This window comes from Balearica regulorum, chromosome 8 (assembly GCF_011004875.1).
Source record: "Balearica regulorum gibbericeps isolate bBalReg1 chromosome 8, bBalReg1.pri, whole genome shotgun sequence".
Classification (NCBI taxonomy): Eukaryota; Metazoa; Chordata; class Aves; order Gruiformes; family Gruidae; genus Balearica; species Balearica regulorum.
This window is the reverse complement of record NC_046191.1, coordinates 7,245,376-7,273,291: the sequence shown is the minus strand read 5'-3', so window position 1 is coordinate 7,273,291 and position 27,916 is coordinate 7,245,376. Positions and strand designations below refer to the sequence as shown.

Sequence of the window (27,916 nt, the reverse complement as noted above, 5' to 3'; positions counted from 1 at the left end):
TACCAAACCGCACTAAAGTTTTTGTAGAACATAGCACCTTCATAGATTCCCATAGCATTTTGTAATGCACACTCTCAATATCCATCCTTTTTTCGTTCCAAGTCACGTGTGTTTGAGAGGGAGAAGTATATATTAGCGTATCTGCAACTTTGGCTGTTTCAGATGTTATTCAGCCAGAGAGGCAGGATACGATGCTCTAGGGGTTTCAGTTTGGTGGTTGTAATCCCTTGGAAGTGGTTAGCAGTTTGCATGCTGTTGTAGATGGAGCCGTGCTTCTGAAGTTGTTCATTTCAGAGGTACTTTACCTCTCCTGGCAACTGGATGATAGACATTTAGAGTAAATGAGAATTCCCATTAGACATTAGAGACTATTTAAAACCCTGCCTCACAGTTTCATTTTTTTTGCTATCTAATATATTGGTTTAAATTTATTTTGCCATCAGGAAATGGAAATAAATTCTGTGGATTTTTTTTATTTATCTCCTTCAGTAAATGTTTTCTTAAAAACACTCATAAAAAGACATAGTATTTTTTTATTGGAATGGAAAGAAGAATTATGTTTAGTGATGTTGATTTCGTTTTGGAGAGATTTTGAGTTTCTTCTTCTTTTTTTTTTTCAGCTGAAAAATACAGCATTCCCCTTTTGTTTATTTAATTAAAGCCATATCTATAGCAGTTTTTATTTTAACGAGCCACATTTATTTACTAGCTCTTCTTGCTCAAGTTTGAATCTGCATTCAAGCCTAGAAGTGCAAACTTGTATGTACTTGTGCCTCTTCCCAGATGTTGCTGCTTTCCTCAGAGGATAACTTGTTTCTTGAGACTGAGTCCTGTCCTCTGTGCTAGGCATGGCTCTCAACCGTTTGCAAAGTGTGGTTCTGGCACGTGCACGTAGTGGCAGCAGAGCCCAGGCCTCAGACAGGAGCGTTTAGTCTGTACACTCAACACTTTGCAGTTTGTCCTTCAGATTCCTCTCCTGTTTGAGCATGGATAAGATGGCAGTCCAGTGCAGCACCACCCTGAACCTTCATTAGTTTTGTTACAGGAAGTTCTCAACCTCAAGCTGTGGGTCTGGTGTTAGGACTTTATAATTGTAAAACAGCCGAGAGATTTTGGAGGAAAAATGTTTTTCGCTATAGGCTGTATGCATGTGAGTTATAATAAATTGTAATGTCATTAATTACGGCAAGTATTAATTGCTGTTCAGTTCCCATCACTTTATTTTTCGTCTGGCCCCTCTGTCATCAAGCTCCCTGCTGTGTTGCTTTTCTTGTTTTGAAATTGAAAGCTAATGATTTCTGTTGTGGTTGTAGTAGTTGTACTGTTGTAGTAGTAATCCCATGATTATCCTTGTCTGTTGGCTATAAGCCTGGCAGGAGGTCTAGTGAATGGAAAAATGAGAACTTCTGTCCATCTGAATGGGTACTTTGAAGCAGTTGGATGTGTTAATATAGAGCTGCCAGATATGCCCTAGTGCATCAACTCTTTGGTGGAATACAATAAATGCTACTGTTACTTTTGTGGTGAAAATGCAAATCTGGAAACTGCTTGAAATGGCTTTGTGATCGCCCTGGTTTTGGGGATATTCTGGGTGAGGGTAGATCTATCCCAGTCACAGTTTTGTGTATTTTTTTACCCAGCCTGGTTTTAATTAAATAAGGTGGTAGCTAATACAGACTAGATCTGTTAAGAAGGCCATGTAGATGTTCTGAACAGAGAACAGGTTAATTGAGTGATAATACACCCCTCCAAGTGTAATATGGAAAGATGGACACAAAATCAAACATCATATAAGGTGTGAGAGTGATTGTTTGAAAGACTGGCACAGACCAGTCTGAGGAAGTTTTGGATGCTGAGTAACTGCTACTCACAGTGATATAAGTGAAGCATTATGTCCCTTGCCAGTATGAATAAGTTATTTCCAAATTACCAGTTGAAGATGCTGAGTATGGTCAGAACTTTGAATGTTGAGTTTCAGATGTTTTTTTCTCAATGTGGGCCTCTGCTACAGATGTATTGTACCATCAAGTCACATTCACTGTCTTGTCTCTTCTGTGGCTCTTGGTGTGGTAGTGACTGGGGGTTTGTATTGCTTTTCCAAAGAGTATGTGCTCATTTGCTCTTTGTTCCCAGGTGAATATTGTTTTGCATCTCTTGCTGCAGAACTAGGATGCTTGGGTTTTCAGGATGCTGGCACAGGGGTTGGTACTTGGCTGTTCTTGGTTGTTACTGATGACAGTGGAATGAGGCCGGACAGATGCAGCCAAGTTCCCCAAGCCATATATGTATGCCTTTCCTGAGACTGGATGCTAATACCAGCTTTTTGACCTGGGATTAACCAAAAGATATGAAGCATACATGAGGAATTTAACCTCACTGTTTTTGGTAAAAGCACTTAAGTGGCTTCACCACATACTGAGGGCAATAAACAAATGCATGAATCTTTTTCTCTTTACATTTCCTGGTATAAACTATTTTATTTGAGTCCAGAAGGGATTGCCAAACTGATAGGCAAAGTACATAGTTCATCAGAGGAAGATACCTGAGTGAAGAATTCAAACCAGTGTGGATCATGACTGAAGAGAAGGTCACATCAGTGGATAAAAGCCTGGTTTTATGAAGGACTTTATAGAGCTGCTTAGGATTTAAAGTCAAGGGTAACCCAGTGTAACTGAGAAGAGAGTAAGTACTGACCTCCTGCAGAGCTGCTTTAGATGCATCATGCACACTTATGGTACTTCCTAAAGAATGTCAATTGTCTGATGTCAGGTGCTGGAACTTAATATAAGGAAAGGCACCTTTTTGTTTACTCTGAGGTTACCTCTTTAGAAAGGAAGTTGTGGTATTTCGTAAATTAAATTACATGCTTTTGAGAGCAATAGCTTTTTTTGAGGCTTCTACAAGCTTCTGAAACACAGTTCTGTGCTTAAAACATGTAACAGTGCAGTGGATTGGGTTTGACCATGTCAAGTTGGTAACGGCAACTTATCAGTGGGGCCTTGACTTGGAATCACCTTCAAAGATGTGGCAGGAAAGGCTGACAGCCCCTGGTCAGTGCAGAAATATTTATGGGACAAGCCCAAAGCGTCTTTTTGACTTGGGTTTGCTGGTTGAAAAGGGCACTAGAGACGTGTGTAGGAAAACACTTGCTTGATTCTTCCCATGCTCTCCACATAGCAGCCTCTTGCATGCTCTTATAAATAATGAATTGCAGCACACCTACCTAATCCCAGTAGTTTGTCCTCTTAATAGTGGTAACCTATTGGAGCTTGCACTGTGAGAGCTGCTTGTGTCAAAAGGAGTAATTTATAACGCTGTGGCTTATGGTAGCAAAGTGCTGAACAGCCAAGTTGCAGATTCCACTCTGAGGGTTTTTTCCATGTTTCTCTTGGCTGAAAAAAATCTTGTTAAGGCATCCCAAGCTTGTGAGCCTTGAAGCTCCATCTCCTGAAACGGAAAAAATAAGTAGTCGTCCCCTTCTGCTGCAGCACTTGGCATCAGTCACAAGTGGAAATGTCTGATTGCTTTGTCATCCCAGTGGGCAGTACTGCACATCTCAGAACTGTACAGTATTGTACAGCTTCACTTTGCCTAGCCTCTTTCACATAGAAAATACTTCAGAAAAGGGTGCAGAATTCAATAATTCAATTCAGTTTAGTAGTTCATATACTTCATACATTTTAAGGTTAGAAAGGATTAGTATGGTCATGTTGGAACTGTGAAGCTCACCAAGTGATTTTACTATCAGGCCTGTAGTTTCTATTTGGGTAAGAACAGATGGGAAGGGAAAAATGAAGTATAAATGAAGAAGAGGAGATTAGTGAGGGTAGGTGGGAACTGCAAAAGCAAACGAGTGGAGTTGAGATAGAAAAGTGCCAGCAGCTATTTTAGATAAGAGAAAAATCTTTTTCATGAACACCAATTGATACATTGGTTTGCACTCACTAGCAAGATGCCTGAGTTGATGCATTAGCAGTGTATTCACTGAGCAGGCAATAGTGTCACCGCACAGGCTGACAGAAATGCATTTGCACATGGGCAGGATCAATGATTTTCAGCAGCTGACAACATTTGATGTGGCTCTGTTAATCATGTCAGTCCTTCAATTTGACAACTAGCTACTTTTCATCAAGTATGCTCAGCTGAGCATTACAGAAATTGTAGCCACTATAAGAGTTCTGGAATTTGATCTGGGTTGGTGGTGTCAGCTCTGGCTCCTGTGTATCTGTAAAATTACACATCAGCTTTGCAGGATAGTGGCAAGCTACGAATGAGCCGCACCCTGCCATGAGGTGCCTGGGCTGCTGAAGCCTGTTGCCTTTTAGCAGAGAACTTGAGAGCTTAGTTTGTGCAGCACCTTGTGGGTACAGCGAAAAAAAATAAATCCATTAAGGTGCCTACAAATTCGAATAGCAAGGATACCCCTGAACTTATTTGTTAGAGTATAAAAGGAGCCTTTTGTTTACAGACCTGCCAGTAGCTATATTCAAAGCTGGAGGTCCCACGAATCATGTGAAGGAAGTAGTTCTCAGTGGTGATTGTGCCAAGGTGGTCTGGAGGGATGCAAAGTAGCATGGCCACATCTCCAGAGGGACGGCAGGAATAGCTGTATTATTCTCATGCCGGCGCTGGCTTCATGGAGAGTTGCTATGACTTGGGACTTTCATAGGGGTTCAGTGTAGAAGGCAGACTTGAAAGGACTCATTGGCTAACCTTTCCTTTGCTGGCCAAAACTGTACCTACTGTATTTATTTTTCTTGCATTTGTAAATGCTTGTGTATGATTTTTAGGCTGTTTTGCAGTATAAAAATAGAGAAGGCTTAACTCAAGGATCACACTTGTATTACTGAGGATGTCAAAGTTGCACTTCTGTGACTCATGTTTTTACTTACTTAAAACCTAGTGTTTGTGTGTTTATGCGTGTATCTTGTGTGTGAAAGGGAGAAACCCTCCAGTTACAGTCCGTTTGTCTCCAACATGCACATCCCTGCCTTGAATTCAAATACAAACATTCCATTATGAGGTGGTGGAGAAAGAGCAGAAACTCCCACTGAGCAGTCCCTCTGTCTGCAGGTGGGAAAGCCTGGGATTACTGCAGAAGCCCAGGAGGCCTGCCTGAGTGCCTCAGACCGACATGATGCCTCACGAGTGGTGTGGTCAACCACACCGTGCTCTCTGAAATTACTTGTGTTTTTCTCTGAGAGCAAATCAGCACTATTAATATTCACATCTTCTTATGGAGAATTGCGATCGGCTGTTCTGTACATTATTTGCATGCTGTTGTCATTTGATAAAAGGAATCATGCCATGGTTCTTTGCTTCAATGTTAAATGCTGTGTTGGATGCTATAATAATCTAATCAACATTCAGATTCATTCAGCCACTCCAGTGTAAACATTTTTGGAAATTAAGAGCATCAAAGAGTAAAAATGTGAGTAAAAATTAGTGATGTTTCTCCCCTGTGTGTCTCTCAGTTGCATTTTACATTAAGTATACTAATTAAATAAACACTCTTTTGTGTAATTCTTAAAATGACCCAGATCTTCAATATGTGTCTGAGCAGGCATCCCAGTGGTTTGCCTAAATGGAAGGACAATGAGTGGGCATTAATCATTTGACATGTCTCCTTTAATCGCAGCTGGGTCTGAAAGTTTAGTTCAGTCAACAGCAGCTTCTGCATTGGAAACCCCTTGCGTATCTGGAAACACTGAAAACAGACTTTCTGTGGGTGCTTTCATAGTGCTCAGGGGAGGTTGCAGGTACCACTTCCTTAGCAGCAATACTGGCCTGAGCTATCCTTCCTCTTCCCTGGCTGTCCCTGGGATGTATTATCCCCTCTATTATACTGCCTCTACTACTTGAAACAGGCTGATCTCCAGGAAAGAGGCAGATGACAGAAATGATTGAGGCTAGTCTCCCACCCTGCCTCCCCAGGAGGGGTGGTGGGTCTGTAGTTGTACGTTCTGGCCTGGTAACACTTGTAGGCATGGCTCAGTCAGGCGCAGAAATGAAGGGAGGGGGGGTATTCCTACAAAACAGACTTCCTACCAGTGATAGTCACTGAGTACATGTGTCACCAAAGACGGATCAACTGGAGTACCATGGCTTTGGTGGCTCTAGTCTACAGCAGTTATTCCATAACAGATTACACACTTTTGCACAGGAGGTAACCTGAGCCCCTGTGTGCAGCAAATCATTGTTTCTTGTGTCATTAATAGACATTAGTGCTTCAGGAAACAAAGTGAGTGTAATATGATTTTTTTTTTTCCCTTCTGAAAAACTTTTAAAATACTTGATAGAGCTCTCAATCTAGTGAAGTAATGAGCCTTTTTGTTCATAGGTAACGTTGTTGGCAACCTGGGACACTCCTTTTTCAGCCAGAGCTTCCTTGGAAGCAAAGAACATGGAGGGTTCTTGTACGTTGCAGCTACGTATCAGTCCCTGCAAGACCTGGTGCTCCCAACCCCACCGTACTTGTTTGGCATCCTCATTCAGAAATGGGAGACTCCCTGGGCTAAAGTGTTCCCCATTCGGCTGATGTTGAGACTTGGAGCTGAATACAGGCGTAAGTAACATGCATTCTTTTAGCTGCAATTATTTCTGTGGGAGAATATATTCCTGTTCAGAGCACACACCACACACACCCCACCCCCCCCCCAAATCATTGCCTGTCAAAGCCACACAAGCTTAAACAGGCAAGTAAAAGCTGGGTTTCATGCCCATATTGCATCCAGCTAACAACACAGCAGTACTGAAGTTGCGATATGACCTACAGCCTTTTTACAACTGTACTAGTTGATCAGGGAGATTTTTGTGGAGGCAGATCTACTTCTGAGCTGCTGTTTGTAGTTGACTTAGTGACCTGAAAGAGTTATGTGCAGAGTAAGTCTGATTCAGCTGGTGTAGTTAGGACAAGGGAGAGCCTTTGAGATGTTAGGCTCTTTCCATGCTGAAATGAAAGAGCATTTGCTTTTAGGTTTTTAAAACCATACTCATTTTCCAGAGAATAACAATATGAGTGCTGGGGCAACTGACGTGGCAGTTTGTTGCAAAAATTCTGTTGCAACTAGTAACATAAAGGCTGGAGAGAGTGTTTCAGCTGAACGTGAAATTAGCATAAAATTAGGATAAAATCTTTTTCAAAAGACATTTGCCATCACTGGATCAAAGAGATTATTGGAAGTCTGTCCACCATGATGGGCCAAAAATTTGCTGTCTTGCTCATCTGCTGTTTTAATTGGCACATCTTGAAAAATCTGAATTGCTATGAAAATGGTCTGTTAATTTTTTTTTCAAAACTTCTTAACAAAGTGAGTTTTAGAATATGCTTTACAGGGATTTGTTTAACTTGTGATAAGTTTAACTTGTGCCATTTAGGGAATTTGGGAATTTTTCATAAAACTTACGTTACTGGAAAGGAAAAAGAAAATCTTCAAAATTTCCTTTCTGCATATGAGGACTGTAGGTTAAACTTCTCTGAAGAAACATTAGTGTTAAAGGTGTGTAAGTTTTTGTATCTATCCATGAGGTTTTAAAGTGGTATATTTATTCCTTTCAACATTTAGAAAAACAAAGATAGATGCTTGTATTTTGGATGTGACATCTGGTTTTGAGCACAGAAACAAATGTTTTGATATTCACAGGCAGAAGTACCTGCTCTGAATATGCTGGGAAGCTGTGGTTTGAATCCCTTCTATAGCTGTGATTTGGATTCAGGCATATTCACTTCTGCTGTGACAGTTGTGACTGTGGGTCACTTCCACAATCCCCTCTCGGAAGAGGCTGCATTTGTGTCCCAGGTTTCCTTGGGTACATCCTCTTTTCTGGTGGAATTGTCAGATTCTGGCTATTTGTCCAGTGCTGCTGAACGTGCAGCAGATCAGATGCAGGAGTCACTCTGGTTTGCTAGATGTCCAGAAAAATCTGCTGAGCATCTGCAGATAACTGTACAGCTCAAGCACAGGGAATTCAGTGCATCTGGGATGTAGCTGAGCTGCTGTATGCAGCCAGGGTGGCAGACACAGGAAATTCAGCATGTCTTGGTGCCTCACAACATTGTGCGTGAGTTTGGTCAGCTGTATGGTGTGTTTGTAGGAGTTGTGATGCTTTCCAGATAATCAGTGTGCAGAAGCTGGAGCTTATTTCTATCAGGAAATCCTGATGATGTTACTCAAACCTGCTGAGCATTTTGCAGCCCCTTCTGACTACATAGGGAACGGTGAAGATGTGCAGCATTTTGGGAAATCAGGCGGAGTGTTTGCCTGAGGATAGTTTAGGAACCTTTTTTCAAACACATGTTTAGAAAACCTTGGCATTACATATTACTGTGAGTCATGTTTCAAGCACTGTTATGGCTTCTGCTGCAACATAATGTAATGTAGCCAGATCCATACACTACACTTTGAATTGCATCTTAGGTATTTTACAAGTATGCCTAAGTCAGCCAATGAATGCAGGTGTTTTGCACTGCTGACGTACCATAAATGTAATTTTAATTGTTTTTGACGTACTCCTGTAGAGAATTTGTCACGTTCTTATGAAATTATGGAAACAGAAAATGAAATAGTCTCACTGTTATCACTTGAATGTCACATATGTCAGACACAGAAGCTAAAAGCTTATGATATTATAGTGGAGAGCAGCAGGATGGTCATAAAAAAAGGGAGAAGCCATTTCCAAGAAGTAGCTTGAGAAAAGCATGTAGAAATGTTGTCTTTGCAGTCACTGTCCAGATCGCTAGGTTTCAGTCTTGCAGTGTAGCACTTGTAAGCATTCCACATAATTCTTATTGTTTCTAGTGTGGTGGGCAAGGAGCCATGACACATGTGTAAGGTGTATTATAATGTTAAACCCTTCTTCCCTTTTGCTTTTTACACTCTGGTCATCTTTTCAGTCTCTTCTGCTGCTGCTGCTTACCATATTCAACAGAGGAGATTGTATTTGAGTCTGTTTTTGAAGAATCTCAGTATGTAAATTTCAACCTGACCTTTTCTGTTTTATTTTATCCTAGTTTATCCATGCCCACTTTTTAGCGTCAGATTTCGTAAGCCTTTGTTTGGAGAGACTGGACACACGATTATGAACCTTCTTGCAGTAAGTGCTGAGACTGAGTTTGCAGGTTCCATCGGTGTGAATGGATCAATGTGGGGAGGACTGTACTCCTGTTGCACATAGTAGCTGGCAGGCTTAGAAGATGACAAGAAGAAATAGTGGGCATTTGATTGAAATTACCTGCTGTTACTGATACTGGATGTTAGCTTTAGACAACATGGTGATTTGTAAAAAGGTACCCAAATCAACATCCAAAACCTGGCCACCTGAGAATGTTTGGATCTGGAAACAAGCGCAGTAGTTGCTCAGATTCCTTCCTCAGAAGTGCTAGATCATCACAGTGTGCAGTCACAGCTCTCTGATTATACAGAGCTTCAACTGAAGTGATTAGCTCTTCCTGCTTTGCTAATATTTTCAATATAGAAAATTCTCTTTGATGCATGACTTAATCTCACTGCTACAAAAACTAGTTACTCTATCCAGTAATGTAGCAGAACACAGAGAGCAAATTTTCTTACATACAGTGATTACATTCCAAGCTGGAGAATATTAATTTTGATGTAAGAAAATCAGTGAAATGACTAACAGTCGTGATGATGTTTTTTCATTTGAGTACTTTGATTATATAGGTTACAAGCTGTGATGTCTCTATCCCTCCCTGCATTTCAGTCACCGATTACAATTATTTCAATGGGCTAACTAGTAGTCACTAGGATAGTTATGAAACCTACAGTGTCAATGATGATCATCATGTCTGACTTTTAAAAACTTGTTTTAATTACCAGGACTTCAGAAATTACCAGTACACGCTGCCAGTCGTCCAAGGTTTAGTGGTTGATATGGAGGTCAGAAAAACCAGCATCAAAATTCCCAGCAACAGATACAATGAGGTAATGCTTATAAGAAATACATTTGTGTACAGTTTCTTAGTGGTTGGAGGACCTGGGATCTAAAGGAATTTTATTTTATTTTATTCACTATCACTAGGGAAAACTGCCTCAAAAGCAAATGATAAATGCATGATGCGCACGTGTTTTGAGAGTGAGCGAGGGTGGCTCCACAGGAAGAATGCAATTCAGTTTAGTATTAGTTAAACTCTTAAACTCTTTTTCTTCAAGGTTTTTAACTGTTTACATATAAAGTGTAATTGTAAATGACAGAACGTAGTAGAGTGTTTTAAATGCTGGTTTGATTTGAGCAAATAAGTTGACAAACTTTACACGAGGTAAACTATTAGCTTTTCTCACTGATGTTGCATGTGCACACTCACAGCATTTATTAGTATTTGTTGGGTTGCTGTTTATTTTATGTAAAATATCTCTCAGCATCTAACTTTTATACTTGATTTCTGGTGTGAGAAAATCCATCAGTGTCTTTAGGATTTAGTGCTGTTGAGAAAGCTGTGTGAGAAGATATTTGAACAATAGTGAAAGAGAACAATGGAGAAGGTGATTGATTTTGTGTTCTGTCTGAAGCGGGGGGTAACTTGGTATTTTGAAACTAATCAGCAGTTGGGGTGAGAGCAAACCTCCTGGGCAAAGTTTTATTTGTAAAAGTTCTTGTAGTATCAGAGCAGAATGCAGCTTTATCTCAAGAGAGAATTTCCTTGCAAGAAGCATTTGAGTAAAATAATAGTGAGAGCAAAGAAATAAATTTAAAAAAGGAAAAAGTGTTCTTATGTGAAGCTTGAAAAAGCTGAAACTGATGAAGCAAGAAGACAAAGGGTCTGTTAAAAGGCATATTAATTCTTGATGCAGTTGTGAGAAAATGGAAAAGGTCAGTAAAGTTTGCGTGAAGTAAATAGAGATTGGCACACAAGATGCAGTTTAGTAAGTGTTAGCTGTGCCTGGCATTTGGAAGTGTGTCGGCTTCAGTTCCATGTTAGACACTGCACAAAACTCGACTGTGAGGAAATTCCTGTGTTATGCAGGTTAGCAAAATCTCTGCATTGTGCTTGGGTTCTCCTTCCAGCGTGAAGCAAGGATTCAACTTTTTAAATGAAGAAAGTGTTACTTATTTAACTTTATTGCTTGCAATCCAGTTGAAAGGTTGAATTGCTAGAAATATTTCATCTGAGTTTAGTTTGAATTAAGATGAATTAAACCACAAGACCTTTACTTTTTTTTCCCCTGTAAAGCAGCATTTAATTAGAAGAGTATCAGTCAATCTGTATAGAAAGTGAAAAACTCATTTTAATTCTCATCCACGGATTAAATGTGGAAAATTCAGACTGCAGTTAACAAATTAAACATTAATATATAGTTTTTCCATTAAACACATGTTTTTATCTTCAAAATTTTTTAAATTTTCTACAACTTCTAGTAATACTTAGTTCCCTGTTTAGTCCCTCAGCAAAGGTGACTCATTTTTTAGTAAGTTGCCTTGTTACAAAATGCGGTTGCCATGGCCAGTTGTTTCTTGTTATGCTAAAGGCAACTCCTGGGCTCCATAAAGATGGCTGCGGTTGAGCTTAAATCTTGTTTCTGGAGCATGACACAGTAAACTAGATAATGAAATACACTGTTGTCTGATGCAAAATCTTAATTAAGTTTCCTCCCGAAACATTACACCTGTGCCCATTTGTCAATAGTGAGCATCAGCTAATGTTCCTGACACCATAATTAAGGTCTTATGTTAGACTGAGAGAGACAAATGTGTGGTGTGTAGCGTGCATGCTTATCAGCTACAGGAAGCAGAGGATGGGAGTATGAGTGTTCTTAAGGGATGTCAAATAATTCAGCATTTTCCTTGTCTTTAGGGTTTTCACTGGGGGGGGGTGTGTGTGTGTGTGTCATTTAATAAGTGGTTTTTTTTTTTAAAGCAAACATGTAATTTTTGTTTTTGAAACAAATTTCAGAGATAGATGACTTAGTTTTCTTTTTGGATCAAAAATCTCATAGTCTGAGCCTCCGTGAAGAGAAAGAGAGGAGAAAAGGAAAGAAACTGTATAATTTACAAGAATATTTTGTCAAGGCATGTAACTAGGCGTATGTTAGGTGATAATCAGCAAAACTAAAATGCATATATATATATCATACGCTCTTTGGATGCTTTTTGGAGGCCTCCTTTGCAAAGAATTAAAATTATTTCTGGATGTCTGTGATTCTGATCTTTTTTAAAAGTCTTCAAAATGGGAACATTGATCTCAATTTCACCAAGTCATGCAGGTGAAGCACAGAGACACTGAAGTTTTGGTGCCTGGTCATGGCAGAACCAGGATTGAACACCACAAGTCTGAGTTCCAGACTAACACTGAACTGTGGAGGCAGTATCTATGATTTATGTCACAAGCAACTGTAGTTGTATAAACAAGCCATATATTTCCTCCCCATGTTTTTCTAATTTTTTTTTTTCCTGTGAATTTATTTTTTTGAAACAGCTGGAGAAAATAGCTTTTGCAACCTATAGCTCAGCTATCCCTTATACCCTTTATCTTAATTACATAAAAGGTGGTACTTTAAAGCATCTAGACAATGTAAGACCTGAACCTTCTTTTCAAAAACAGTTTATGGTTCTGAGTGCTAAAATCTAACCAGAGAATATGAGCACTGTTGAGAAGCTTGCTCTGTCTGATTAAAGTGTTCCAGGAATCACCTATTTATGGTAGTGCTTGATGAACGGTGTAGAAATGATAAACCTTTTTGTTTTGCAGATGATGAAAGCCATGAACAAATCCAATGAGCATGTTCTAGCAGGGGGAGCATGCTTCAACGAGAAAGCAGACTCACATCTGGTGTGCGTTCAGAATGATGACGGGAATTACCAGACGCAGGCCATCAGCATCCATAATCAGCCAAGGAAGGGTAAGAGTGGGGGTTCACGAGGAGGCCATTCCCTCCCGGCACTCTGCATGACTTCTTTGCCGTTTGTGTTACCGTTACTGCATGTGGCTTTCTGAATCGGTCAGAACTGGGTTTGTCTGCATTTCACCAAGTTTCTGTTAAGACATTCAGAGAAAATAATTCTGACTGCTGGTGTTACTGAGTGGGCAGCTTTGAGTTAGACATGCAACAGAAGGAATAGTAACACATTTCTCTATCTGCCCTTTACCCTGTTGGTGTTTTATTTGCCTTGCAGAACCCATGATCTCAGATGTCGGGGGCACACTGTGCGGTTCACGTCGTGTGTACGGTCCCCACCATGCTTCTCTAGGTCAATGGTGCTGTCCCGAACTTGTCTGAGGGGTGTTCTAGCAACTTTCATAGATCAAGCACACATAAAATAAAGCATGTAACAGCTTGCTCCCTTGTAAATATGGCAACACTGCTTGAACAATACAGCTCAGGACTTGTGGTGCTCCTGAGGTCACAGTGCTCTAACTACATTAATAATGAGAGCTGTCTTTGGCATTACTGGAGTGCAGGTGAGGTTGTGGTTGCCTGTGCTTGACCTATACTATGTAAAAGGAGGAAGATTAGGTTTAGTATGAGCGAAAGGTAAATAAGAATAACCTACATTTAATAATGCATCTTCAAGAAACTCCTCATGTTCACCTCAATTAAGACAATCTAAGGCTTTAAGACAATTTCCAGGCTTTATTTTTGTTAGAGTAGGCTGAAAGGCTGCAGCAGCAATGTGCTGAGAACGTAAATGTTGTGGTTTGGGGGAAAATTTCTGGCAAAGACATTTATACTATCTCCAAATGAGAACAAGCAAGACAGAGGTCAACTTTTGTTTTGCAAGTATCCCCAGTCACTCCAGTGAGTGTACTGGCACAGGATGTCACTCAGGATTGATGGTCTTAGCTGACTTCATTTTACCTATGGGACAAGAGGAGGGATTTCCAGCAGGAATTTCGTGATACTTAGTGGTCATTTAAGAGAACTTTAAATCAGGTGGCTTTGAGCTGTGTCCTTGCCAGTGGGTTGGTGTTAGCGTGATCCATTAACAGCTCGCTCACAATCTTTGCCAGCTGTGTGGGAACAGTTAGAAATAAATTATGTACTTGGTTACCCTAAATTAGTAGTCCTGAAACTTAGATGTGTGTATGGGGAGAAGGAGAGTGACGAAATATGAGCATTTAAGGTTGACAAAAACTGTTGTCCAGTTTAGAAAATAACTGGGTCATTTGCCCATCCATATCCAAGCCTATGATGTGCATTAAAGCCACCATAATTCTAAGCAGCATTTGTCCTGATTTAGATTAATCACCTCTCTGGGTGATAGAGCTGTGATACCTGATTCTTGTGTAAGGCATTGTGTTGACGAAAGCCTCACTAAATCACCCCTGTTGTTGTTGCAGTGACTGGTGCCAGCTTCTTTGTGTTCAGTGGAGCTTTAAAATCCTCTTCGGGCTACCTTGCCAAATCCAGTATAGTAGAAGGTAAGAACTGAACTGCTTGCGTAAAACACACTGCTTCCCTCTTAATGTGGCTCAGGTCTGTAGTTATCAGGGCTCTGCTGTTGTGCCTTGGGCATTTGAATCATGCTGCTGCTTCAGCTTTATCCTACTTTTTAGCCAAAAAAACCCCCACCCCTGTTTCCTTTAATGAGAAGGAACTTGTCTAGATGCTGTAGAACAGGGACACAGGGAAATGAGAGTAAGATATGAAATTACTGACTTGTGAGCCTGTGATCAGTTTACTGGTTTGGGTTGAATGAGGAAATTGTGAGCGTAGGAAATATGGCATGTCTAATCCACCAACCAGGAGAGGAAGCCCTGCTAAACTCACTCTCTTCCCAAATAGCTCTGCGTTATGCAAGATTATGAATGTGCATCGTTTATATGCTTTTATGTGGGCAGATGAGAACGTGAAAAGTTGAGATTGTTGAGCTGGTACCTCTTTGAGTTGGTTCGTTCTTCTGTTACCAATTGTTGTATCACAGAAATAAATGCCAACTGTGTGCACTGGATTGAAAGCCATTATTGCTTGTTAGCTGAGCTACAGAACTTTGTAGTCTAACCTCACCGCAGATGTGACAGTGCAGACACTAGTGTTTTAAGTGTGCTCCTTACGGTCTGTGAGTGAGGTATGCAAGAAGCCTAAACGTGCAATTAGTTAGCACAGCTCTGCTGATGAGCAGGAACTCGTTAAGCTGCGCCAACTTGAGAGCTTGCAGCTGTATGAGCATGCAGTCCATGGGTGAGTGGTCAGCCAGGGCTGAAAAGCAGCCATCTGACGGTAAATCAGGATAAGTAGGTCATTATACCATTTTCTGTGTCAAATTGGTGGTTTAGTGCAAGACAGAGGTACAGATGGATTCAGGCAAGGAGTCTGTACACTGGGGAAGTGTATCATTCCTAAGTTATTTCTGCAGTAATTTAAACTGATCCCATCCAAACTCTGTACCTTTTCCCACTGTCAGGCAAGCATTGACTTCCCAAAAACTCTTGTAGCCGCTGGAGTGCTGCTTCCAGTGCCAGCAGGGGTGATAACGGAATGGAGGGAGTCACACAGGGTTTCTGAGGGTTTGCCTAGAGCAGGTGTCAAGTGTTGAGGCAAACTAATGCAGCCATTGCTGTAGCTGACTTTTTACCCGGTAGATGGACTTCACATTATCCTTGTGTTTTCCCTGGTCAATGCTCATCAATGCTATGTTTTTAGGAATCTGAGCACTCAGAAATGGTCTTATGTAGCGTTGCTGCCTATGACTCTTAAAAAATAGATGTTTAACCTTTCTGTTTGCAAAAAGAGGATGTTTCTTTTTTTTTTTAATATGGGCTCTGTTCACTGTGGCTTACCTTGGCTTATGAGGATTTCTTGGTTCCCTAGATGGAGTCATGGTCCAGATAACTGCCGAGAACATGGACTCTTTGAGGCAGGCCTTGAGGGAGATGAAAGACTTCACCATCACTTGTGGCAAAGTAGATGCTGAAGATCCTCAGGAACACGTTCATATTCAGTGGGTAGAAGATGATAAAAACTTTAGTAAGGGGTAAGTAGAGGAGCAATCACTTGACATTGAGTGGTGACTGTTAGCCTGCATTTGTTAAAAATTTTAATTGATCTTATAAGGTGCATGAGTCTTCAAATCAATAGGAATTACAAGTCTGGGCCTCTATTCTGAGTGATAAGATGCAATTAAATGTAATGAAAATGGAATTGAGATACCAGAGCTTTTGGGCATCAATTTAGAAAGCTGTCAATGCTATGGATTCTTTGCCATTGCTAATATCCAGTTATTGGAAACCACTAATCTGTCTCCAACACTCAGTGCTGAACCCTGCATATTGTGGTCACTTTACCCTCTTGGTGCTTAGTTTGCATTAAGTAGTGCTGGAAATAAAAGTGCTGAACATTAACAGTATATTTGGACTGTTGATACTTAAGCCAAAAGAGAGGTCTATTTGGCAGCTTAAGTATTTATGGCAGTAAAGTGCTGTTGTGATGGGTACAATGTTTAAGGACTCAACATCTAGAAAGAAGGATATTTCTGTAGTTTCAGGATCGCTGTGTCAGTCTTAGGTTCTATAATTAAATTCTGGGCTAAGTAGCATTTCAGGTATTGCTGGCCTGCACTAAGGTTACAAATGAATAAAAAAAAAAATCCAGTCTGTATGAAACACCTCATTGCTGTGTTAGCACGTTATGAGCGCTCAGCTCTGGTGCACAGCTTTGCTGAAAACCTTCAGGAAGGTCCTTCCTGCACCTGGCTTACGCGTATTGACCTGGGCGGGTGGCAGGTAGGAGCTGCAGGGGACAGCAGGGAGCGCGCTGCCTCTCAGCTCTGCCCTCGTGCTCAGCCTGGTAGGAAGCCCATTCCAGAAAGGCTGCTCACAGTGAAGCCCCAGGCCCAGCACCTCGTCACAATTAGCAGTTGCATTCAAGATCACTGGGTTTGCACCCAGAGAGAGGCGTTTGGGTTCCCTTCTGAGGCTAATTTTCGTCTATGCCCTGGTAAGCTGATGTGGTAAGTTGCAGTTCAAATTGCAGAATGCTCAGTTATGGGGAAAAAAAAAAAAAACCTGCAGCGAGGCAGTTGGAAGACTGAGGTGTAGCAGAGGAGTCGCCCTTTGATCCCAACGTAGGTCTCTTGCACTGTTCAGCTCATCTTCTGCTAAGTCGGATCTTACCCTTTTCCCTCCCTTTCAGTGTTGCAAGCCCTATTGATGGCAAATCAATGGAGTCTATAACAAGTGTGAAGATATTTCATGGCTCAGAGTACAAGGCAAACGGAAAGGTCATTCGGTGGACAGAGGTAAGTCAGTCAAATTGAGCTGCACGTAAACCAACACGTGGCATTTGGGGATTGCAACCACAGCCTCCTCTTCTTTTGACCTGCTCTCCCTCCTCACCAAAACTAAAGCAGCAAATTCTTCACAACACACCTGTATCCTTTCCTACCTGGAAGGAAAGATTCAGTATGGGACGGTGTAGAATAAACCATGCCATCAGTGATGTGCAGCTCGGGTTGCTCTCACAGCCAGCCTCTACACCACTGCTCCGCACGTATGGCTGTTGAACATGGGGAAACCAGAAAAATACTCACTTACTGTGTTACCCAAGGTAACAGTGGGTTTCAGCTGCATTTGTGTTAAAAAAAACTACCTTTTGAAATGGAGCCAGATCTTAGTAATTATTTTTAAAAAAAAAAAAATGTTATTTTGAGCCACCTTCTCTAAAATGTTGCAATTAAATCAAAGTGCTGTGGCATAAATCACTTGCAGTATCTGCTCCGTTAAGAAACCGCTTGCATCGTTGCTGTTAGCTGTGACTCTGCCAGCACACAAATGCTGGTGTTAAAAAATTTCTTGAAGTATTTCACTTAACCTGTCCAGGAGGAACCAAGTTACTCACTCTGCAGCTTCCACCTTAGTATCCTTTTTACCCTGGGTCAGTTGGGCTTAACAGAGACAAGTTCAGTTGCAGTAATAATAATAGAAATGTTCAGGCTTCTACTAAAAATGGGAATTTTTCTGAAATTAACATCTATTTAAAAGCTTTTTTTTTAAATTAAAAACTATGTGTAATACATAGTGACTTTCCATGAGGCTTTTGACCAGAACTGAAAGTTTTTTGAGAAGATGACTATTTAAAGCTTTCTTTTGAAGTTTTTACCCCCCCCCCCCCCCAAGGTGGTTTGTCTTCAGGGTCTTTTGTTGGTCTTCCCTTAGCAGCTCTTCTTTAAATCTTCATTTGTAAAACATTTTAATTGCATGTTATTAACCTTATTTTCTAGAAAAGCCAAGCATTATGTATGTCTTGTGTTAACTCTTCAGGTGTTTTTCCTGGAAAATGATGAGCAACATAACAGTCTGAGCGACCCAGCCGATCACAGCAGATTGACTGAAAACGTGGCAAAGGCTTTCTGCTTAGCTCTCTGTCCTCATCTTAAGTTGTTGAAAGAAGATGGAATGACTAAGCTAGGGCTGCGTGTTACACTTGACTCAGATCAAGTAAGTCTTGGCTAGTTTTGGTTTAATTGGGGTGGGGTGTTGTTCCCTTGCTTGTTCCCCTAAAAGGGAATACACCACTTCGACCATTCCGTTGAAGACGTACCAGCATCAGATGTTAATCGAGTGGTGCTGACTGTTGGTCAGTGGTTTAGGCCACCTGTTAAAATTGGAAAGCTAGAGCCTAGCCGGAATTAACACCAGGCCTGACCCCCGTATGGCACTGGCAGCCCCAGGGCTACGGTCAGCGACCAGCGAGCAGCCCCATGCGGTGCGGGCCTGCCGCCTGCTCAGAGGACACTGAATTGCCCTTTTCACCAGAACTGAGACAGGAGTGTATTAAACGTACTCTTGGGCGAGCGTACACCGTTGTTCACAGCACGGCTGTTTGGAAAAGATCACGCTGCGAGCAAGGCAGAGAAACAGCTGGCAGGTCCCCTCGAGTGCTCTACAGCAAAAGCTAGAAGCAGAGATAAGGGGGTCCTGGCAAGACAGCTGGCCTTGCCTTGGACTGGATGCATTCTTAGTACCAACCAGCTTTTAAATACTGCATGACTTAATCTGATAACGCAGGGTGCGGTTCCTGCTGCTCTGAACGGTGTGCTTTGACAAAGCAGTAGAGAAAAAAGAGGCTACTTCTGTCTAGGCAGCCACTGGGAACCTAGAGAAGAACAAAACCAAGTGGAAAAGCCACTTCAGAGCCTGCTGTGTGCTGCTCAAGGGCCTGACTGCCCCAGGCAGAAGCTGCAGCCCCTCCCACAGCTCGTCCTCCTTGTGTCCTATTCTGTGTAAAACCCACTCTTACTTTGTATTTTTTAGGTTGGTTATCAAGCTGGGAGTAATGGACAGCCACTGCCCTCTCAGTACATGAATGACCTGGACAGTGCCTTAGTTCCAGTGATTCATGGAGGGGCGTGTCAGTTGAGTGAGGGGCCAGTCATAATGGAGCTCATCTTTTATATTCTGGAAAACATCTCATAAGAGGACTTCATTTTCTGTTCAGACCTGTTCCAGCAGCAGTTGTATCTGAATCATTTGCACTTTAAAACTGGAAAATTAAGCTTTTGTTAACACTATTGGGGGAGGGGGGGGGGAGGAGGGAGGGACAGTTGTTCCATAATTCTAAATCTTCTATGCATTGTCAACAAACAGAGGATCAGGGCAGCTTCTATACTACAACATGGCTATGCTATCCTTGCAGCTAATACACTTCTGTTACTGTTTAGAAAAATGCTCATGTTTAAAGACTTACAGTCATGTACTCTAAATGCTCAAACGGGTGCAAAGATCACTGGGGCGTAAATAAAAAGTGAAACTCCAATCTTGTACTGTTTGTAGATGGACACGTAAGAAACAACAATCAAGACCTCCATTCTGACCTCATCATAATGCCGTTTGTGGTTATTCTGTAGACATTAAAAAGTAACGTTTACATTATTTTGACCAGATTATTGGTTGAAATACGTTTGGAGTAGCCCTTGAGAGATACGGAAAGATGACTTAGCCATACCAACACTTGTACATGCATCTAAGTGAGCAGAAGGGCAGGCATCTCTCTCTGAAGGCGGTATTATGTAAACTGCAGTTTTGTGTGTGTAATAGGCTAGTTTACTTTTTTCCTCTATTTACTATAAAACCCGTCACCTTGGCAGATTTCTATAATCTCCTAGAACAACTCTGCTATTCTGTACTTTGTTTACAAATCTGTATGAAGCAGAGAAAACGTTAGCCCTAAAGTGCAGTTATAGCTCATTCCTCTTCCCCAGTAGGTCCTGCTTTTTAAAGAAAAGTAACACCCAGGGCAGCTTTAAGTCTCCTCCTTGCTGTATGCTGTAGTGTAACGCTAGTGTCACGTACTACAAGACAGCTTGCACTTCGTATTAGCAGCGCCATGTAAAAGCTTACCTGTGATACAAGTATAGAGTGGCTGTTCTTGCATGTTCTGCTGAAAAAGGCTTTCTGGTCAGCTCTGAACACTTGCGCTTGGCCCAGCGCTCTCGGTCTCACCTGAGAGGGCTTTAGGAAGGAAAGCAGCTGCTGGCCTCTGCCATGACTTTGTGAAGCTGGAATTGAGACTCAGCCAGAGGAAAGGGGGTTCCACATTCTTACTGTCTCCATGGAAAGCTGCTAACCAGGGAAAGAGCTGAAAGCAGGAGAAGGGTTTGGTTTGTTCAGCTGTAGCCAGGCACAGCAGCTGGTCTGAGTCCCTCCCAGGAGGAGGGAGAAGGTTTCTCCTCCTGTCTACACAGAAAATTGACTGAGGCAGAGAGGGGCTAAGTTACGGTGAACCCAGTATCTCAGACCTTGCACAGCCCCTACTCACAGTCGGTTCTGGTGGACGCAGTGGAGATTATTTTGTCTTTATGTGAGTAGCATTGGGATCCTTTCAAATGTGAAGGGAAGTGCGAGGCTACTGTGAGACCGCTGTGTTTTTTAAACAAATATACAGCATTAGCTGGGCAAAGGAAAAGGTAGCTGTACACGTAGCAATGTATTTTATGTAAAGACAGCACAGCTTATGTACAGACTGCATTTGTGAATAAATGGCTACTGCTTTTTAAAAAAAAAAAAAAGCAAACTCTGACAAATCCCATATTGCAAATCACAGCGGTTGCCACCCAACACTTGGAGAAGGCAGGCCAGAGACCTGGGGTCCAACTCCAGAAAATAAAGCTTGCCAGCAAGAGGTAGCACACTCCTGCAGTTAGAAATGTTACATCAAAGTGAAATCTTACCTCTGGCAGTTGGGAAAAGGCGCCTGGCTTAATGTGGCTTACGTCATGGTTCACGAGGGACAGACCTGAAGCTGTTACACAATCGCTAGCCTTCCTATGGATTTGTGCAGTGGAGCAGGACTCAGGTTACTTTCAGACTCCCCTCTGCAGGCTGTTTTTGCACACTTTGGGACACAGCGCAGCACTATGTGGTGTCAGCAAGATTCAGTATCTGGAAGAGCGTTCCATAAACTAAGTAAAAATCTTCCTTCTAGAGCCTGCACTCCAGCTTTGCCACAGCAGCGGCTTTCCCAGTACCTTAGTTGCATTGTTATGCTTAATAATGCAGTAAAAGAGGTGAAAAAATCTTTATCTTCTCTTCCTTTGCCCCAAAAGTCTTTTAGGTTTGGATTATGTTTGTGCAAAACACTATCAACTGGTGACTGACATGTTTGCTTCAACCATAGCCTTTTAAATGACCTTAATTACCATGTTGTTAAGAAATGAGTACTTGTTTTAGAAAAAAAAATTGTACTTTTAAAATTCAGTTAGTTAACACTGCAAAAAACTGCATATTATATTTTTATTTTCAACATGTAGTTTTGTATATTAAATTTATTGAAATTAAAAACTAAACACTGTATTGTCTTCATCTGCTCAGGAAGACAGAGGCAGCACTGCCATACTTGTCCGGACTCTTCTCTGACTACAGCTTCGCCCTACCTCGAGAGCTGGTGCAGGGCTCCGACGCCCCAGTGCAGGCACATCTTCTCCTTTGCGACCAGTCGTTTCTCTTAGCTCACAGAGGTTTAAAAACACAAACAGATTTGGTACCATTTTTTGTACACTGCTGATCAAAAACATTCCTGAAAATAGTCTTAAATCCAGATTTCTACATGACAAAGAGTGGCTGTTTTCCCCATCACCTGGAAGAACTGTAAAAGCCTATCTTTGTAAAAATATAAGGGAAGCAGCAGCCTAGTGTACTTTTTTAAATTAAAAAAGAAAAAAAGGATGAAGGCACAGTCCCCAGGCCACACTAAACACGCAGTGTGGCAAGCATGGCAGACCACTCGTAGCCAGAACGACAATGTAGATCTGTAACCACCTGCCGCTGCGACATCCTGCATTCTTTCCTTTGGAAAGGCCACATCCCGTGTAACTTCGTGTGGCAGCGGCATGCAGAAGGGACATGCTGCTGCTAGATTGCTGCCCGAGTTCTCTCTCCTCTTATTTTAGGAAACAAAAACCCCAAACCAAACAGGCCTTGGTAAGAGAGAACAGACACAGCAGCGGCAGACTGTTCATTGTGCCCTGTTGGCTGCTTGTACACGTGAAGGAATGAATTCTAGTAAAGGTCTTACCTGTGACTTGACTGAGAAGTTTTTGCACTACCTCAGGGAGTTTGTAAGGGGCTAAACTTTCCACACACCGCTATGCATAGTTAATGTAACATTCACCCTGGTGCTACATGAGTAGTCCCACGTTAAGGCAATTCTGTCTATTTTGTGTAGACCGGTAACAAAGACCTGCAGCAAATTTCCAGAGCCTGACATTTGCCTTAAAGTTATTAATAAGCACTATGGCTGTTATCAAAATAGACATTAGGTTCAGTAGTGCATTCATTTAACATCTTTGGTGCTTGCAGCTAGCAGCATCTTTCTACATACAGTCATCCAACATTCCAATGAATCTGGGGAAAAAAAAAACAACAAAAACCAAAATCACTTGCTGTAGTACTTAACAGATGTTCACAATTCAAGGTCACGTTATATGTAAAATGCTGATGTGAATTTTCTGGATGGTCAACGAGAAAAATTATTAAGCTTTAGTGATTGAAAACGTGTAGGTGTGCAGTCACGGCACAAGGCCAAGTTGTTACTTTGGATACAGCCAAAGGTGTCCCTCACAGCCCAGCTGTGACGCTGCAGGCAGCTCGCTGACCTCTTTGGCTGCAAGGAAGGAATCACTAGACAAACAGTCCCTTTGGTGCTACAAATTCAGACTTGTGTATTGAAACAACCTCTCAATCTGTACAACCTAACACAATTTGGAAGCAAAGGTGTGGCAAACGGGCATTGTTGCTGGAAGCTGGTAAGTTTTACCTTAACGCCCATTTATAAATGCAAAGCAAAACGATATACTAAGTAAGAGGGAGCACAGAGACTCCAGGAGTTCAAGCAAAGGAGGAGGGATTACTTATTAGAAATGCTACGTTTATACATCATCTGGTTTCCATCAGAAAAGGTGAGGTTTGTTCCATGCTTGTACCAGCAAGGTCATGGTCCAAGAGGAGGGCTGTCGGCGCTATCGCGGTACTGTAAATACCTGCTCAGCAGGGATCAGCGCGGTCATAACCCTGCCGATAACGCCCTGTGCCTGCGGGCAATCTACGCCCAAGGGAGAACTGACTGTCCCTAGCGAATCAGAGCCCTCTCCTGGGTTTTACGAACATGAGCTGTGTAGAAAAATCACTTTAAAAAAAAAAAAGATACCAGAATTTTTGGTATTTATTTGCTTTTGTTTTTCTTAAGAAGAAAGAATTTATGATATCTAAAAAGCAGAGCCTGAGAAAGGAAGGCAAGCTCCAAAACCAGTTTCCATAGAAGCTGGCAAGAAGGGGAAGCCTCCCTCTTCTTCATCTTCCTAACATACAGCCACTTTGGCAGCACACAGCTCCACCTCTGTACTTGATACGAGCACAGCGGGCACCAGGCACAGTTCCTTCAGGTAGCCTGCATTCCACTGTGCTGTTTCTCCCTGCCCAGAAGACTCAAGTACCCAGAAGAAAGCCTGTTTCTCATAGTTTCCCTTTCAGATGCAGTCACATAGAATTTTGTGGGACAAACGAATGCCCTTCTCTAGCTGCTGGTAGGGGAAGGGTCCTTGCTAAGTCTGAGAGGTTTTTTTGCTAACAATAAGGATGGACAGAAAGCACCCTCCCTCTGAGAAAGGATTCGTCAGTCTTATTTTCTAAATAATCTTCTAAATAACGGTGATGCTACAAGCTCTCCCTGTATTTCAGGTGATTGTGAAATAGCATCTTTGATACACAAACTAATCAGAGATTCTGTAACCTCATTTCTGAAATTAAGTCAACTCACCACTACAAATGTAAAGATGAATGCTATCAAAGCCAGAGCTATGTAATTAGGTCAATGTCAACAAAAGACATTATTCAGGCAGAGTTTATCTGTCGCCCTGTCAAGTTCTGGCCAGACCATCTTTAGATGCAGTATTCATACCTCTGATAGGAACTAGTGTTCAAGGACCAGCCAGTTTTCTGTAACTGTTTGAAGATCTTGACCACTGAGGGGCTCCCTGAGTCTCGCTTTCACCTCCAGTTTCCCTCCAGTGGGCTTTCTGCCATCAAAAATCTGAAAAAGCCGCAAAAAAGAAAGGCAGTGAGCACACACAAGAGTGATGATGTCAAGCCATAGCGCCTAAGGTAACCACTGACTTGACTTCCCCACGACTGACAGATCACCTGCAAGTGACAGCAATGCCAGGAGGGGTCACAGCCATCTGCTTCCCCAGATTCGTGATGCAGCAGAGCAGGTCCCCCACATGACCAGCGCCAGGCAGCTGTACCAACGGCTGCACCACCTCTGCCTGCCACGCACCAAGCCACCCACGTGCAAATGGGCTCCTTGGGCAGCTCAGAGGACGCTCAGTGTGGCTGTGATGCAGGCCAAGGGATTATTTTTTTTTAAGGTTCCATTTAATGATCTACTGGATCTTAGGGCAGCTCTCTGTCAGTCTTCACTGAACCCTTTGATCTGTTGGCTACCAACACAAATGTGTTTGGGAATCACCTGAATTTCTGGTCCTGACAACAAAAACTATGTTGATACAGATAATTTGCAGAAGAGTGTCCCCAAGAAGTTCCCAGAATGGTCACAGCTAAGACAAGCTTCAAGAGATGATAAAGCAAAGAACAGCCCATTGTTTATTAACTCATCCAATACAAAATTTGTCACCTGTATCCAGATACATTTATGCAATGTGAATATTCATTTTCCCTTTGTGTTCAAATACTACTCACTAGAAGAACACACCTCACCCAGAAAACATACCTCGATGATCTCTCTAACTTCACATTCTGATTCCAGCTTTTCCAGTTTCAAGTGTGCTGTCCCCACATGCTTGTCACTTCTGAAAAAGGACCTGTTTCAAAGAAAGCTTCCTTAATTGAATGGGTAAGGTTTTTCAGAACATTAAAGAGAAAGCAAGCTATTTCACTAAATCACTATTTGCACCATCACTGCATCCAGGAGGGCTAGGCAAGACACAAACCCTACAAACCAGGCTACAAGGGGCAAACCCTTCATGAACTAGACTACAAGGACAAGATAGAGAAGCTCATTTTTTAATTATTCTCTTGCAACCAAATTAAGGACGAAGTAGTGAAGAACGACAATGACCTAAACTAGCACTTGGAACAGCAGCAGCTTGCGTGCCTGCACAGGGCAATGGGGAAGAACGGCCCAACAGCCAGGACAGACAGCAAGCTGCTGCAATGGGCTGTTTAATAGAACAGGCTGAAAAACTTCCCAAGGAAGTTGCATCTCTCATCAAAACAAACATTTCACAGGCACATGCTGGTTTTGGCAAACTGCTTATTAGGAAAAAGTCACGTGAATCATTCTGTTTCATTTTGACAAATCAAAGCACTCAATTTCAACAAGTAAGAACATTTCATTTCAGCTATTGTTTTGATTCAACTTCATACTGGTAGTTTTAACAGTCAAGAACTATCATTTTAGAATTTCTAGTCTGCTGAAATGAAACACAGAGCATTTTTATCCTGCAAGGAAAAGAACCAACTTTTCTCTGCTGCAGTCACATCTGTTTAACAGTTTTATCGGCAAAAGTTCCATCTTTACCGTAACAGAGATAGGTGGTGTAATCCTTATCCAGACAAAGTCCTCCAAAAGGCCACAGCTAAGACTAAAACACACTAATGCCACAGAAGTGTTCAGCTCAAAGCACTGGATTTCTTTGCCTGCATCCAAGCACTGCTGTGAATCAGTCTCCAAAAGGTTTGATAAACAACCAAAATCTAGAGATTCTGGAGGCAGGAAAGCCATCAGCCATGCCTGTCATGTTTTAGACAGGAAATCTGCCAAGAATTCAGAAGCTTCCTTTTTTATGCCATTCTATTTAGGGAAAAAAACCCAGCAAGCAAACCAACAAACAAACAAAAACCCAACCCCAAAACATCCACCCCTTCTTCCTATGATCATTAAGAGATACTAAGATACTATCAGGCAAGACTTGACATATGCAATGAAAATGCTGAAGATTATGATATGGAGCCTGATGATCACGTCATCTGTGGCAACAGTAACCAGTCCATCAATACACAGACCTGACGCTGCATCAGTGCCTACAATTTCCAAGTGAACGTCCCTGAACTCGACTGTCTAAAATCTCTGACTGGAAAAGGAGTGAGGTTGTTTCCTCACATCCACCACCTCAACGATTGCTTCATTCATATATTCTCCAAATAGCTCATATCAACCGCAGCCCAAGGAACATGGCATCCAGACTTGAACCTCGCTTTCTGGCTTGCGTGTTCAGAAGTAGCATCAGGAACGCCACAGCTCATATAGCACCTACGTCTCTATAGATGAGGATGACAATGGTCTGGTACCATTAGCCCAGGCTGCAGCGTGCTCCCAGGAGGGAGCTCAGACACTTCTGGATGGGATAAAGAATGCAAGACCACTACTACTCTGAATGCCATGCAGCCAGTCACTATTAGGAAGTACATCTGTTCCAAAACCTGTTGCTGAAGGATGTGAAAGACTCCAGCTCAGCTGTTCAGATTGCTTCTTATTTGTCAGTTTGTCCATGTCACCACAAATTGCTGTAGTAAAGAAAAAACAATGTCACAAGTACCTCAGGGGCTGATAGCACTGCCTCCAAACACCATGCCTATGAGTTGTGACAGAAAGCCTTCCAAAGATGAGACTGTATTCTCCATCTATGAGTCTACATTTTGTAGACTCACAAAATCATTTAGAAAAATTCAGAATTTATCAGCTTACATGCTAGAATACTTCCTTTACTTCAGAAGCACCTTAAAATGAAGCAGCATTACGTAATTGTACTGCAGTATGTTGGACACTTTGTTCATAAACTTTTAAAGAGAATCAGCAATTCTTCTAGCTGAATTTTTTAAGGTGATTTTCCATTTTATAATTCAAAAAACAATAAAGACTGGTTCATCCCTGCTCAGTTCTAGGGGGTCTGCAAGTGAAGAATGTGAACTTGCTCTAGGCCAAGGCTTCAGAAACAGCTCTGGGGAAATTTCCTTTTATCTTTAGAAGCTTTTAGGAGAGGTTTAAGGAAAGACTTTTCCTTTGGAAAAATACATTGCTGGGTTTTTACTTGAAAGTGTTTTTTAAACTGAAGTGTAATATATACGACCTGAAACAAGTCTCCTTTGCTTGCTGAGAGAAAATAATTCTCGGGAGATGGTCAAAGAGCTATCAGAGACCCCAAAACTACAACATCTGCAAGCATTTCTGAAGTATTAGTCATTTATAGTCTTGAAGAAAGACAGGGAGCAGACAGTCTTCAGAAAAGAGCCTGGATCACTTAATCCTCTCCCTTCTCCTCAGAAGATGGCTGGGGAAGGTGATCAGTAGGCAGTTGTTCTTTTTTTCTCCTTCCCTGTTGTTATTTGCCCAGGGGAACTGCCACCCCTCCACCCCAATCCAGAAACAAGCAGATAAATACATTCTTACAAACAAATAACTTGTTAAAGAGACAACCTGCAGAGATTTTTTTTTGCTAGTCTTTGAAAAGG

General features: G+C 41.8%; 2 protein-coding genes across 7 annotated transcripts in view; one reads left to right on the top strand and one right to left on the bottom strand.

Moving 5' to 3' along the window:
- The window catches only part of ZFYVE9 (zinc finger FYVE-type containing 9), a 60,643-nt gene extending 40,937 nt beyond the window's left edge, over positions 1–19,706 (top strand). For all 5 annotated transcript variants that reach the window (XM_075759409.1, XM_075759406.1, XM_075759410.1 and 2 more), the window contains 9 exons: positions 6,341–6,565; positions 9,011–9,093; positions 9,837–9,941; positions 12,704–12,854; positions 14,294–14,374; positions 15,765–15,927; positions 17,085–17,190; positions 18,212–18,388; positions 19,205–19,706. In XM_075759409.1, coding sequence (XP_075615524.1) covers positions 6,341–6,565; positions 9,011–9,093; positions 9,837–9,941; positions 12,704–12,854; positions 14,294–14,374; positions 15,765–15,927; positions 17,085–17,190; positions 18,212–18,388; positions 19,205–19,366 — 1,253 coding nt within the window. In that variant the 3' untranslated portion in view covers positions 19,367–19,706. The remainder of the gene's footprint in view (positions 1–6,340; positions 6,566–9,010; positions 9,094–9,836; positions 9,942–12,703; positions 12,855–14,293; positions 14,375–15,764; positions 15,928–17,084; positions 17,191–18,211; positions 18,389–19,204) is intronic.
- CC2D1B (coiled-coil and C2 domain containing 1B) overlaps positions 18,060–27,916 on the bottom strand; it is a 40,034-nt gene continuing 30,177 nt past the window's right edge. For both annotated transcript variants that reach the window (XM_075759411.1, XM_075759412.1), the window contains exons 23-25: positions 25,176–25,266; positions 24,345–24,476; positions 18,060–22,792 (exon numbers count right to left, since the gene is read on the bottom strand). In XM_075759411.1, the coding sequence (XP_075615526.1) occupies positions 24,357–24,476; positions 25,176–25,266 (211 nt within the window). In that variant the 3' untranslated portion in view covers positions 18,060–22,792; positions 24,345–24,356. The remainder of the gene's footprint in view (positions 22,793–24,344; positions 24,477–25,175; positions 25,267–27,916) is intronic.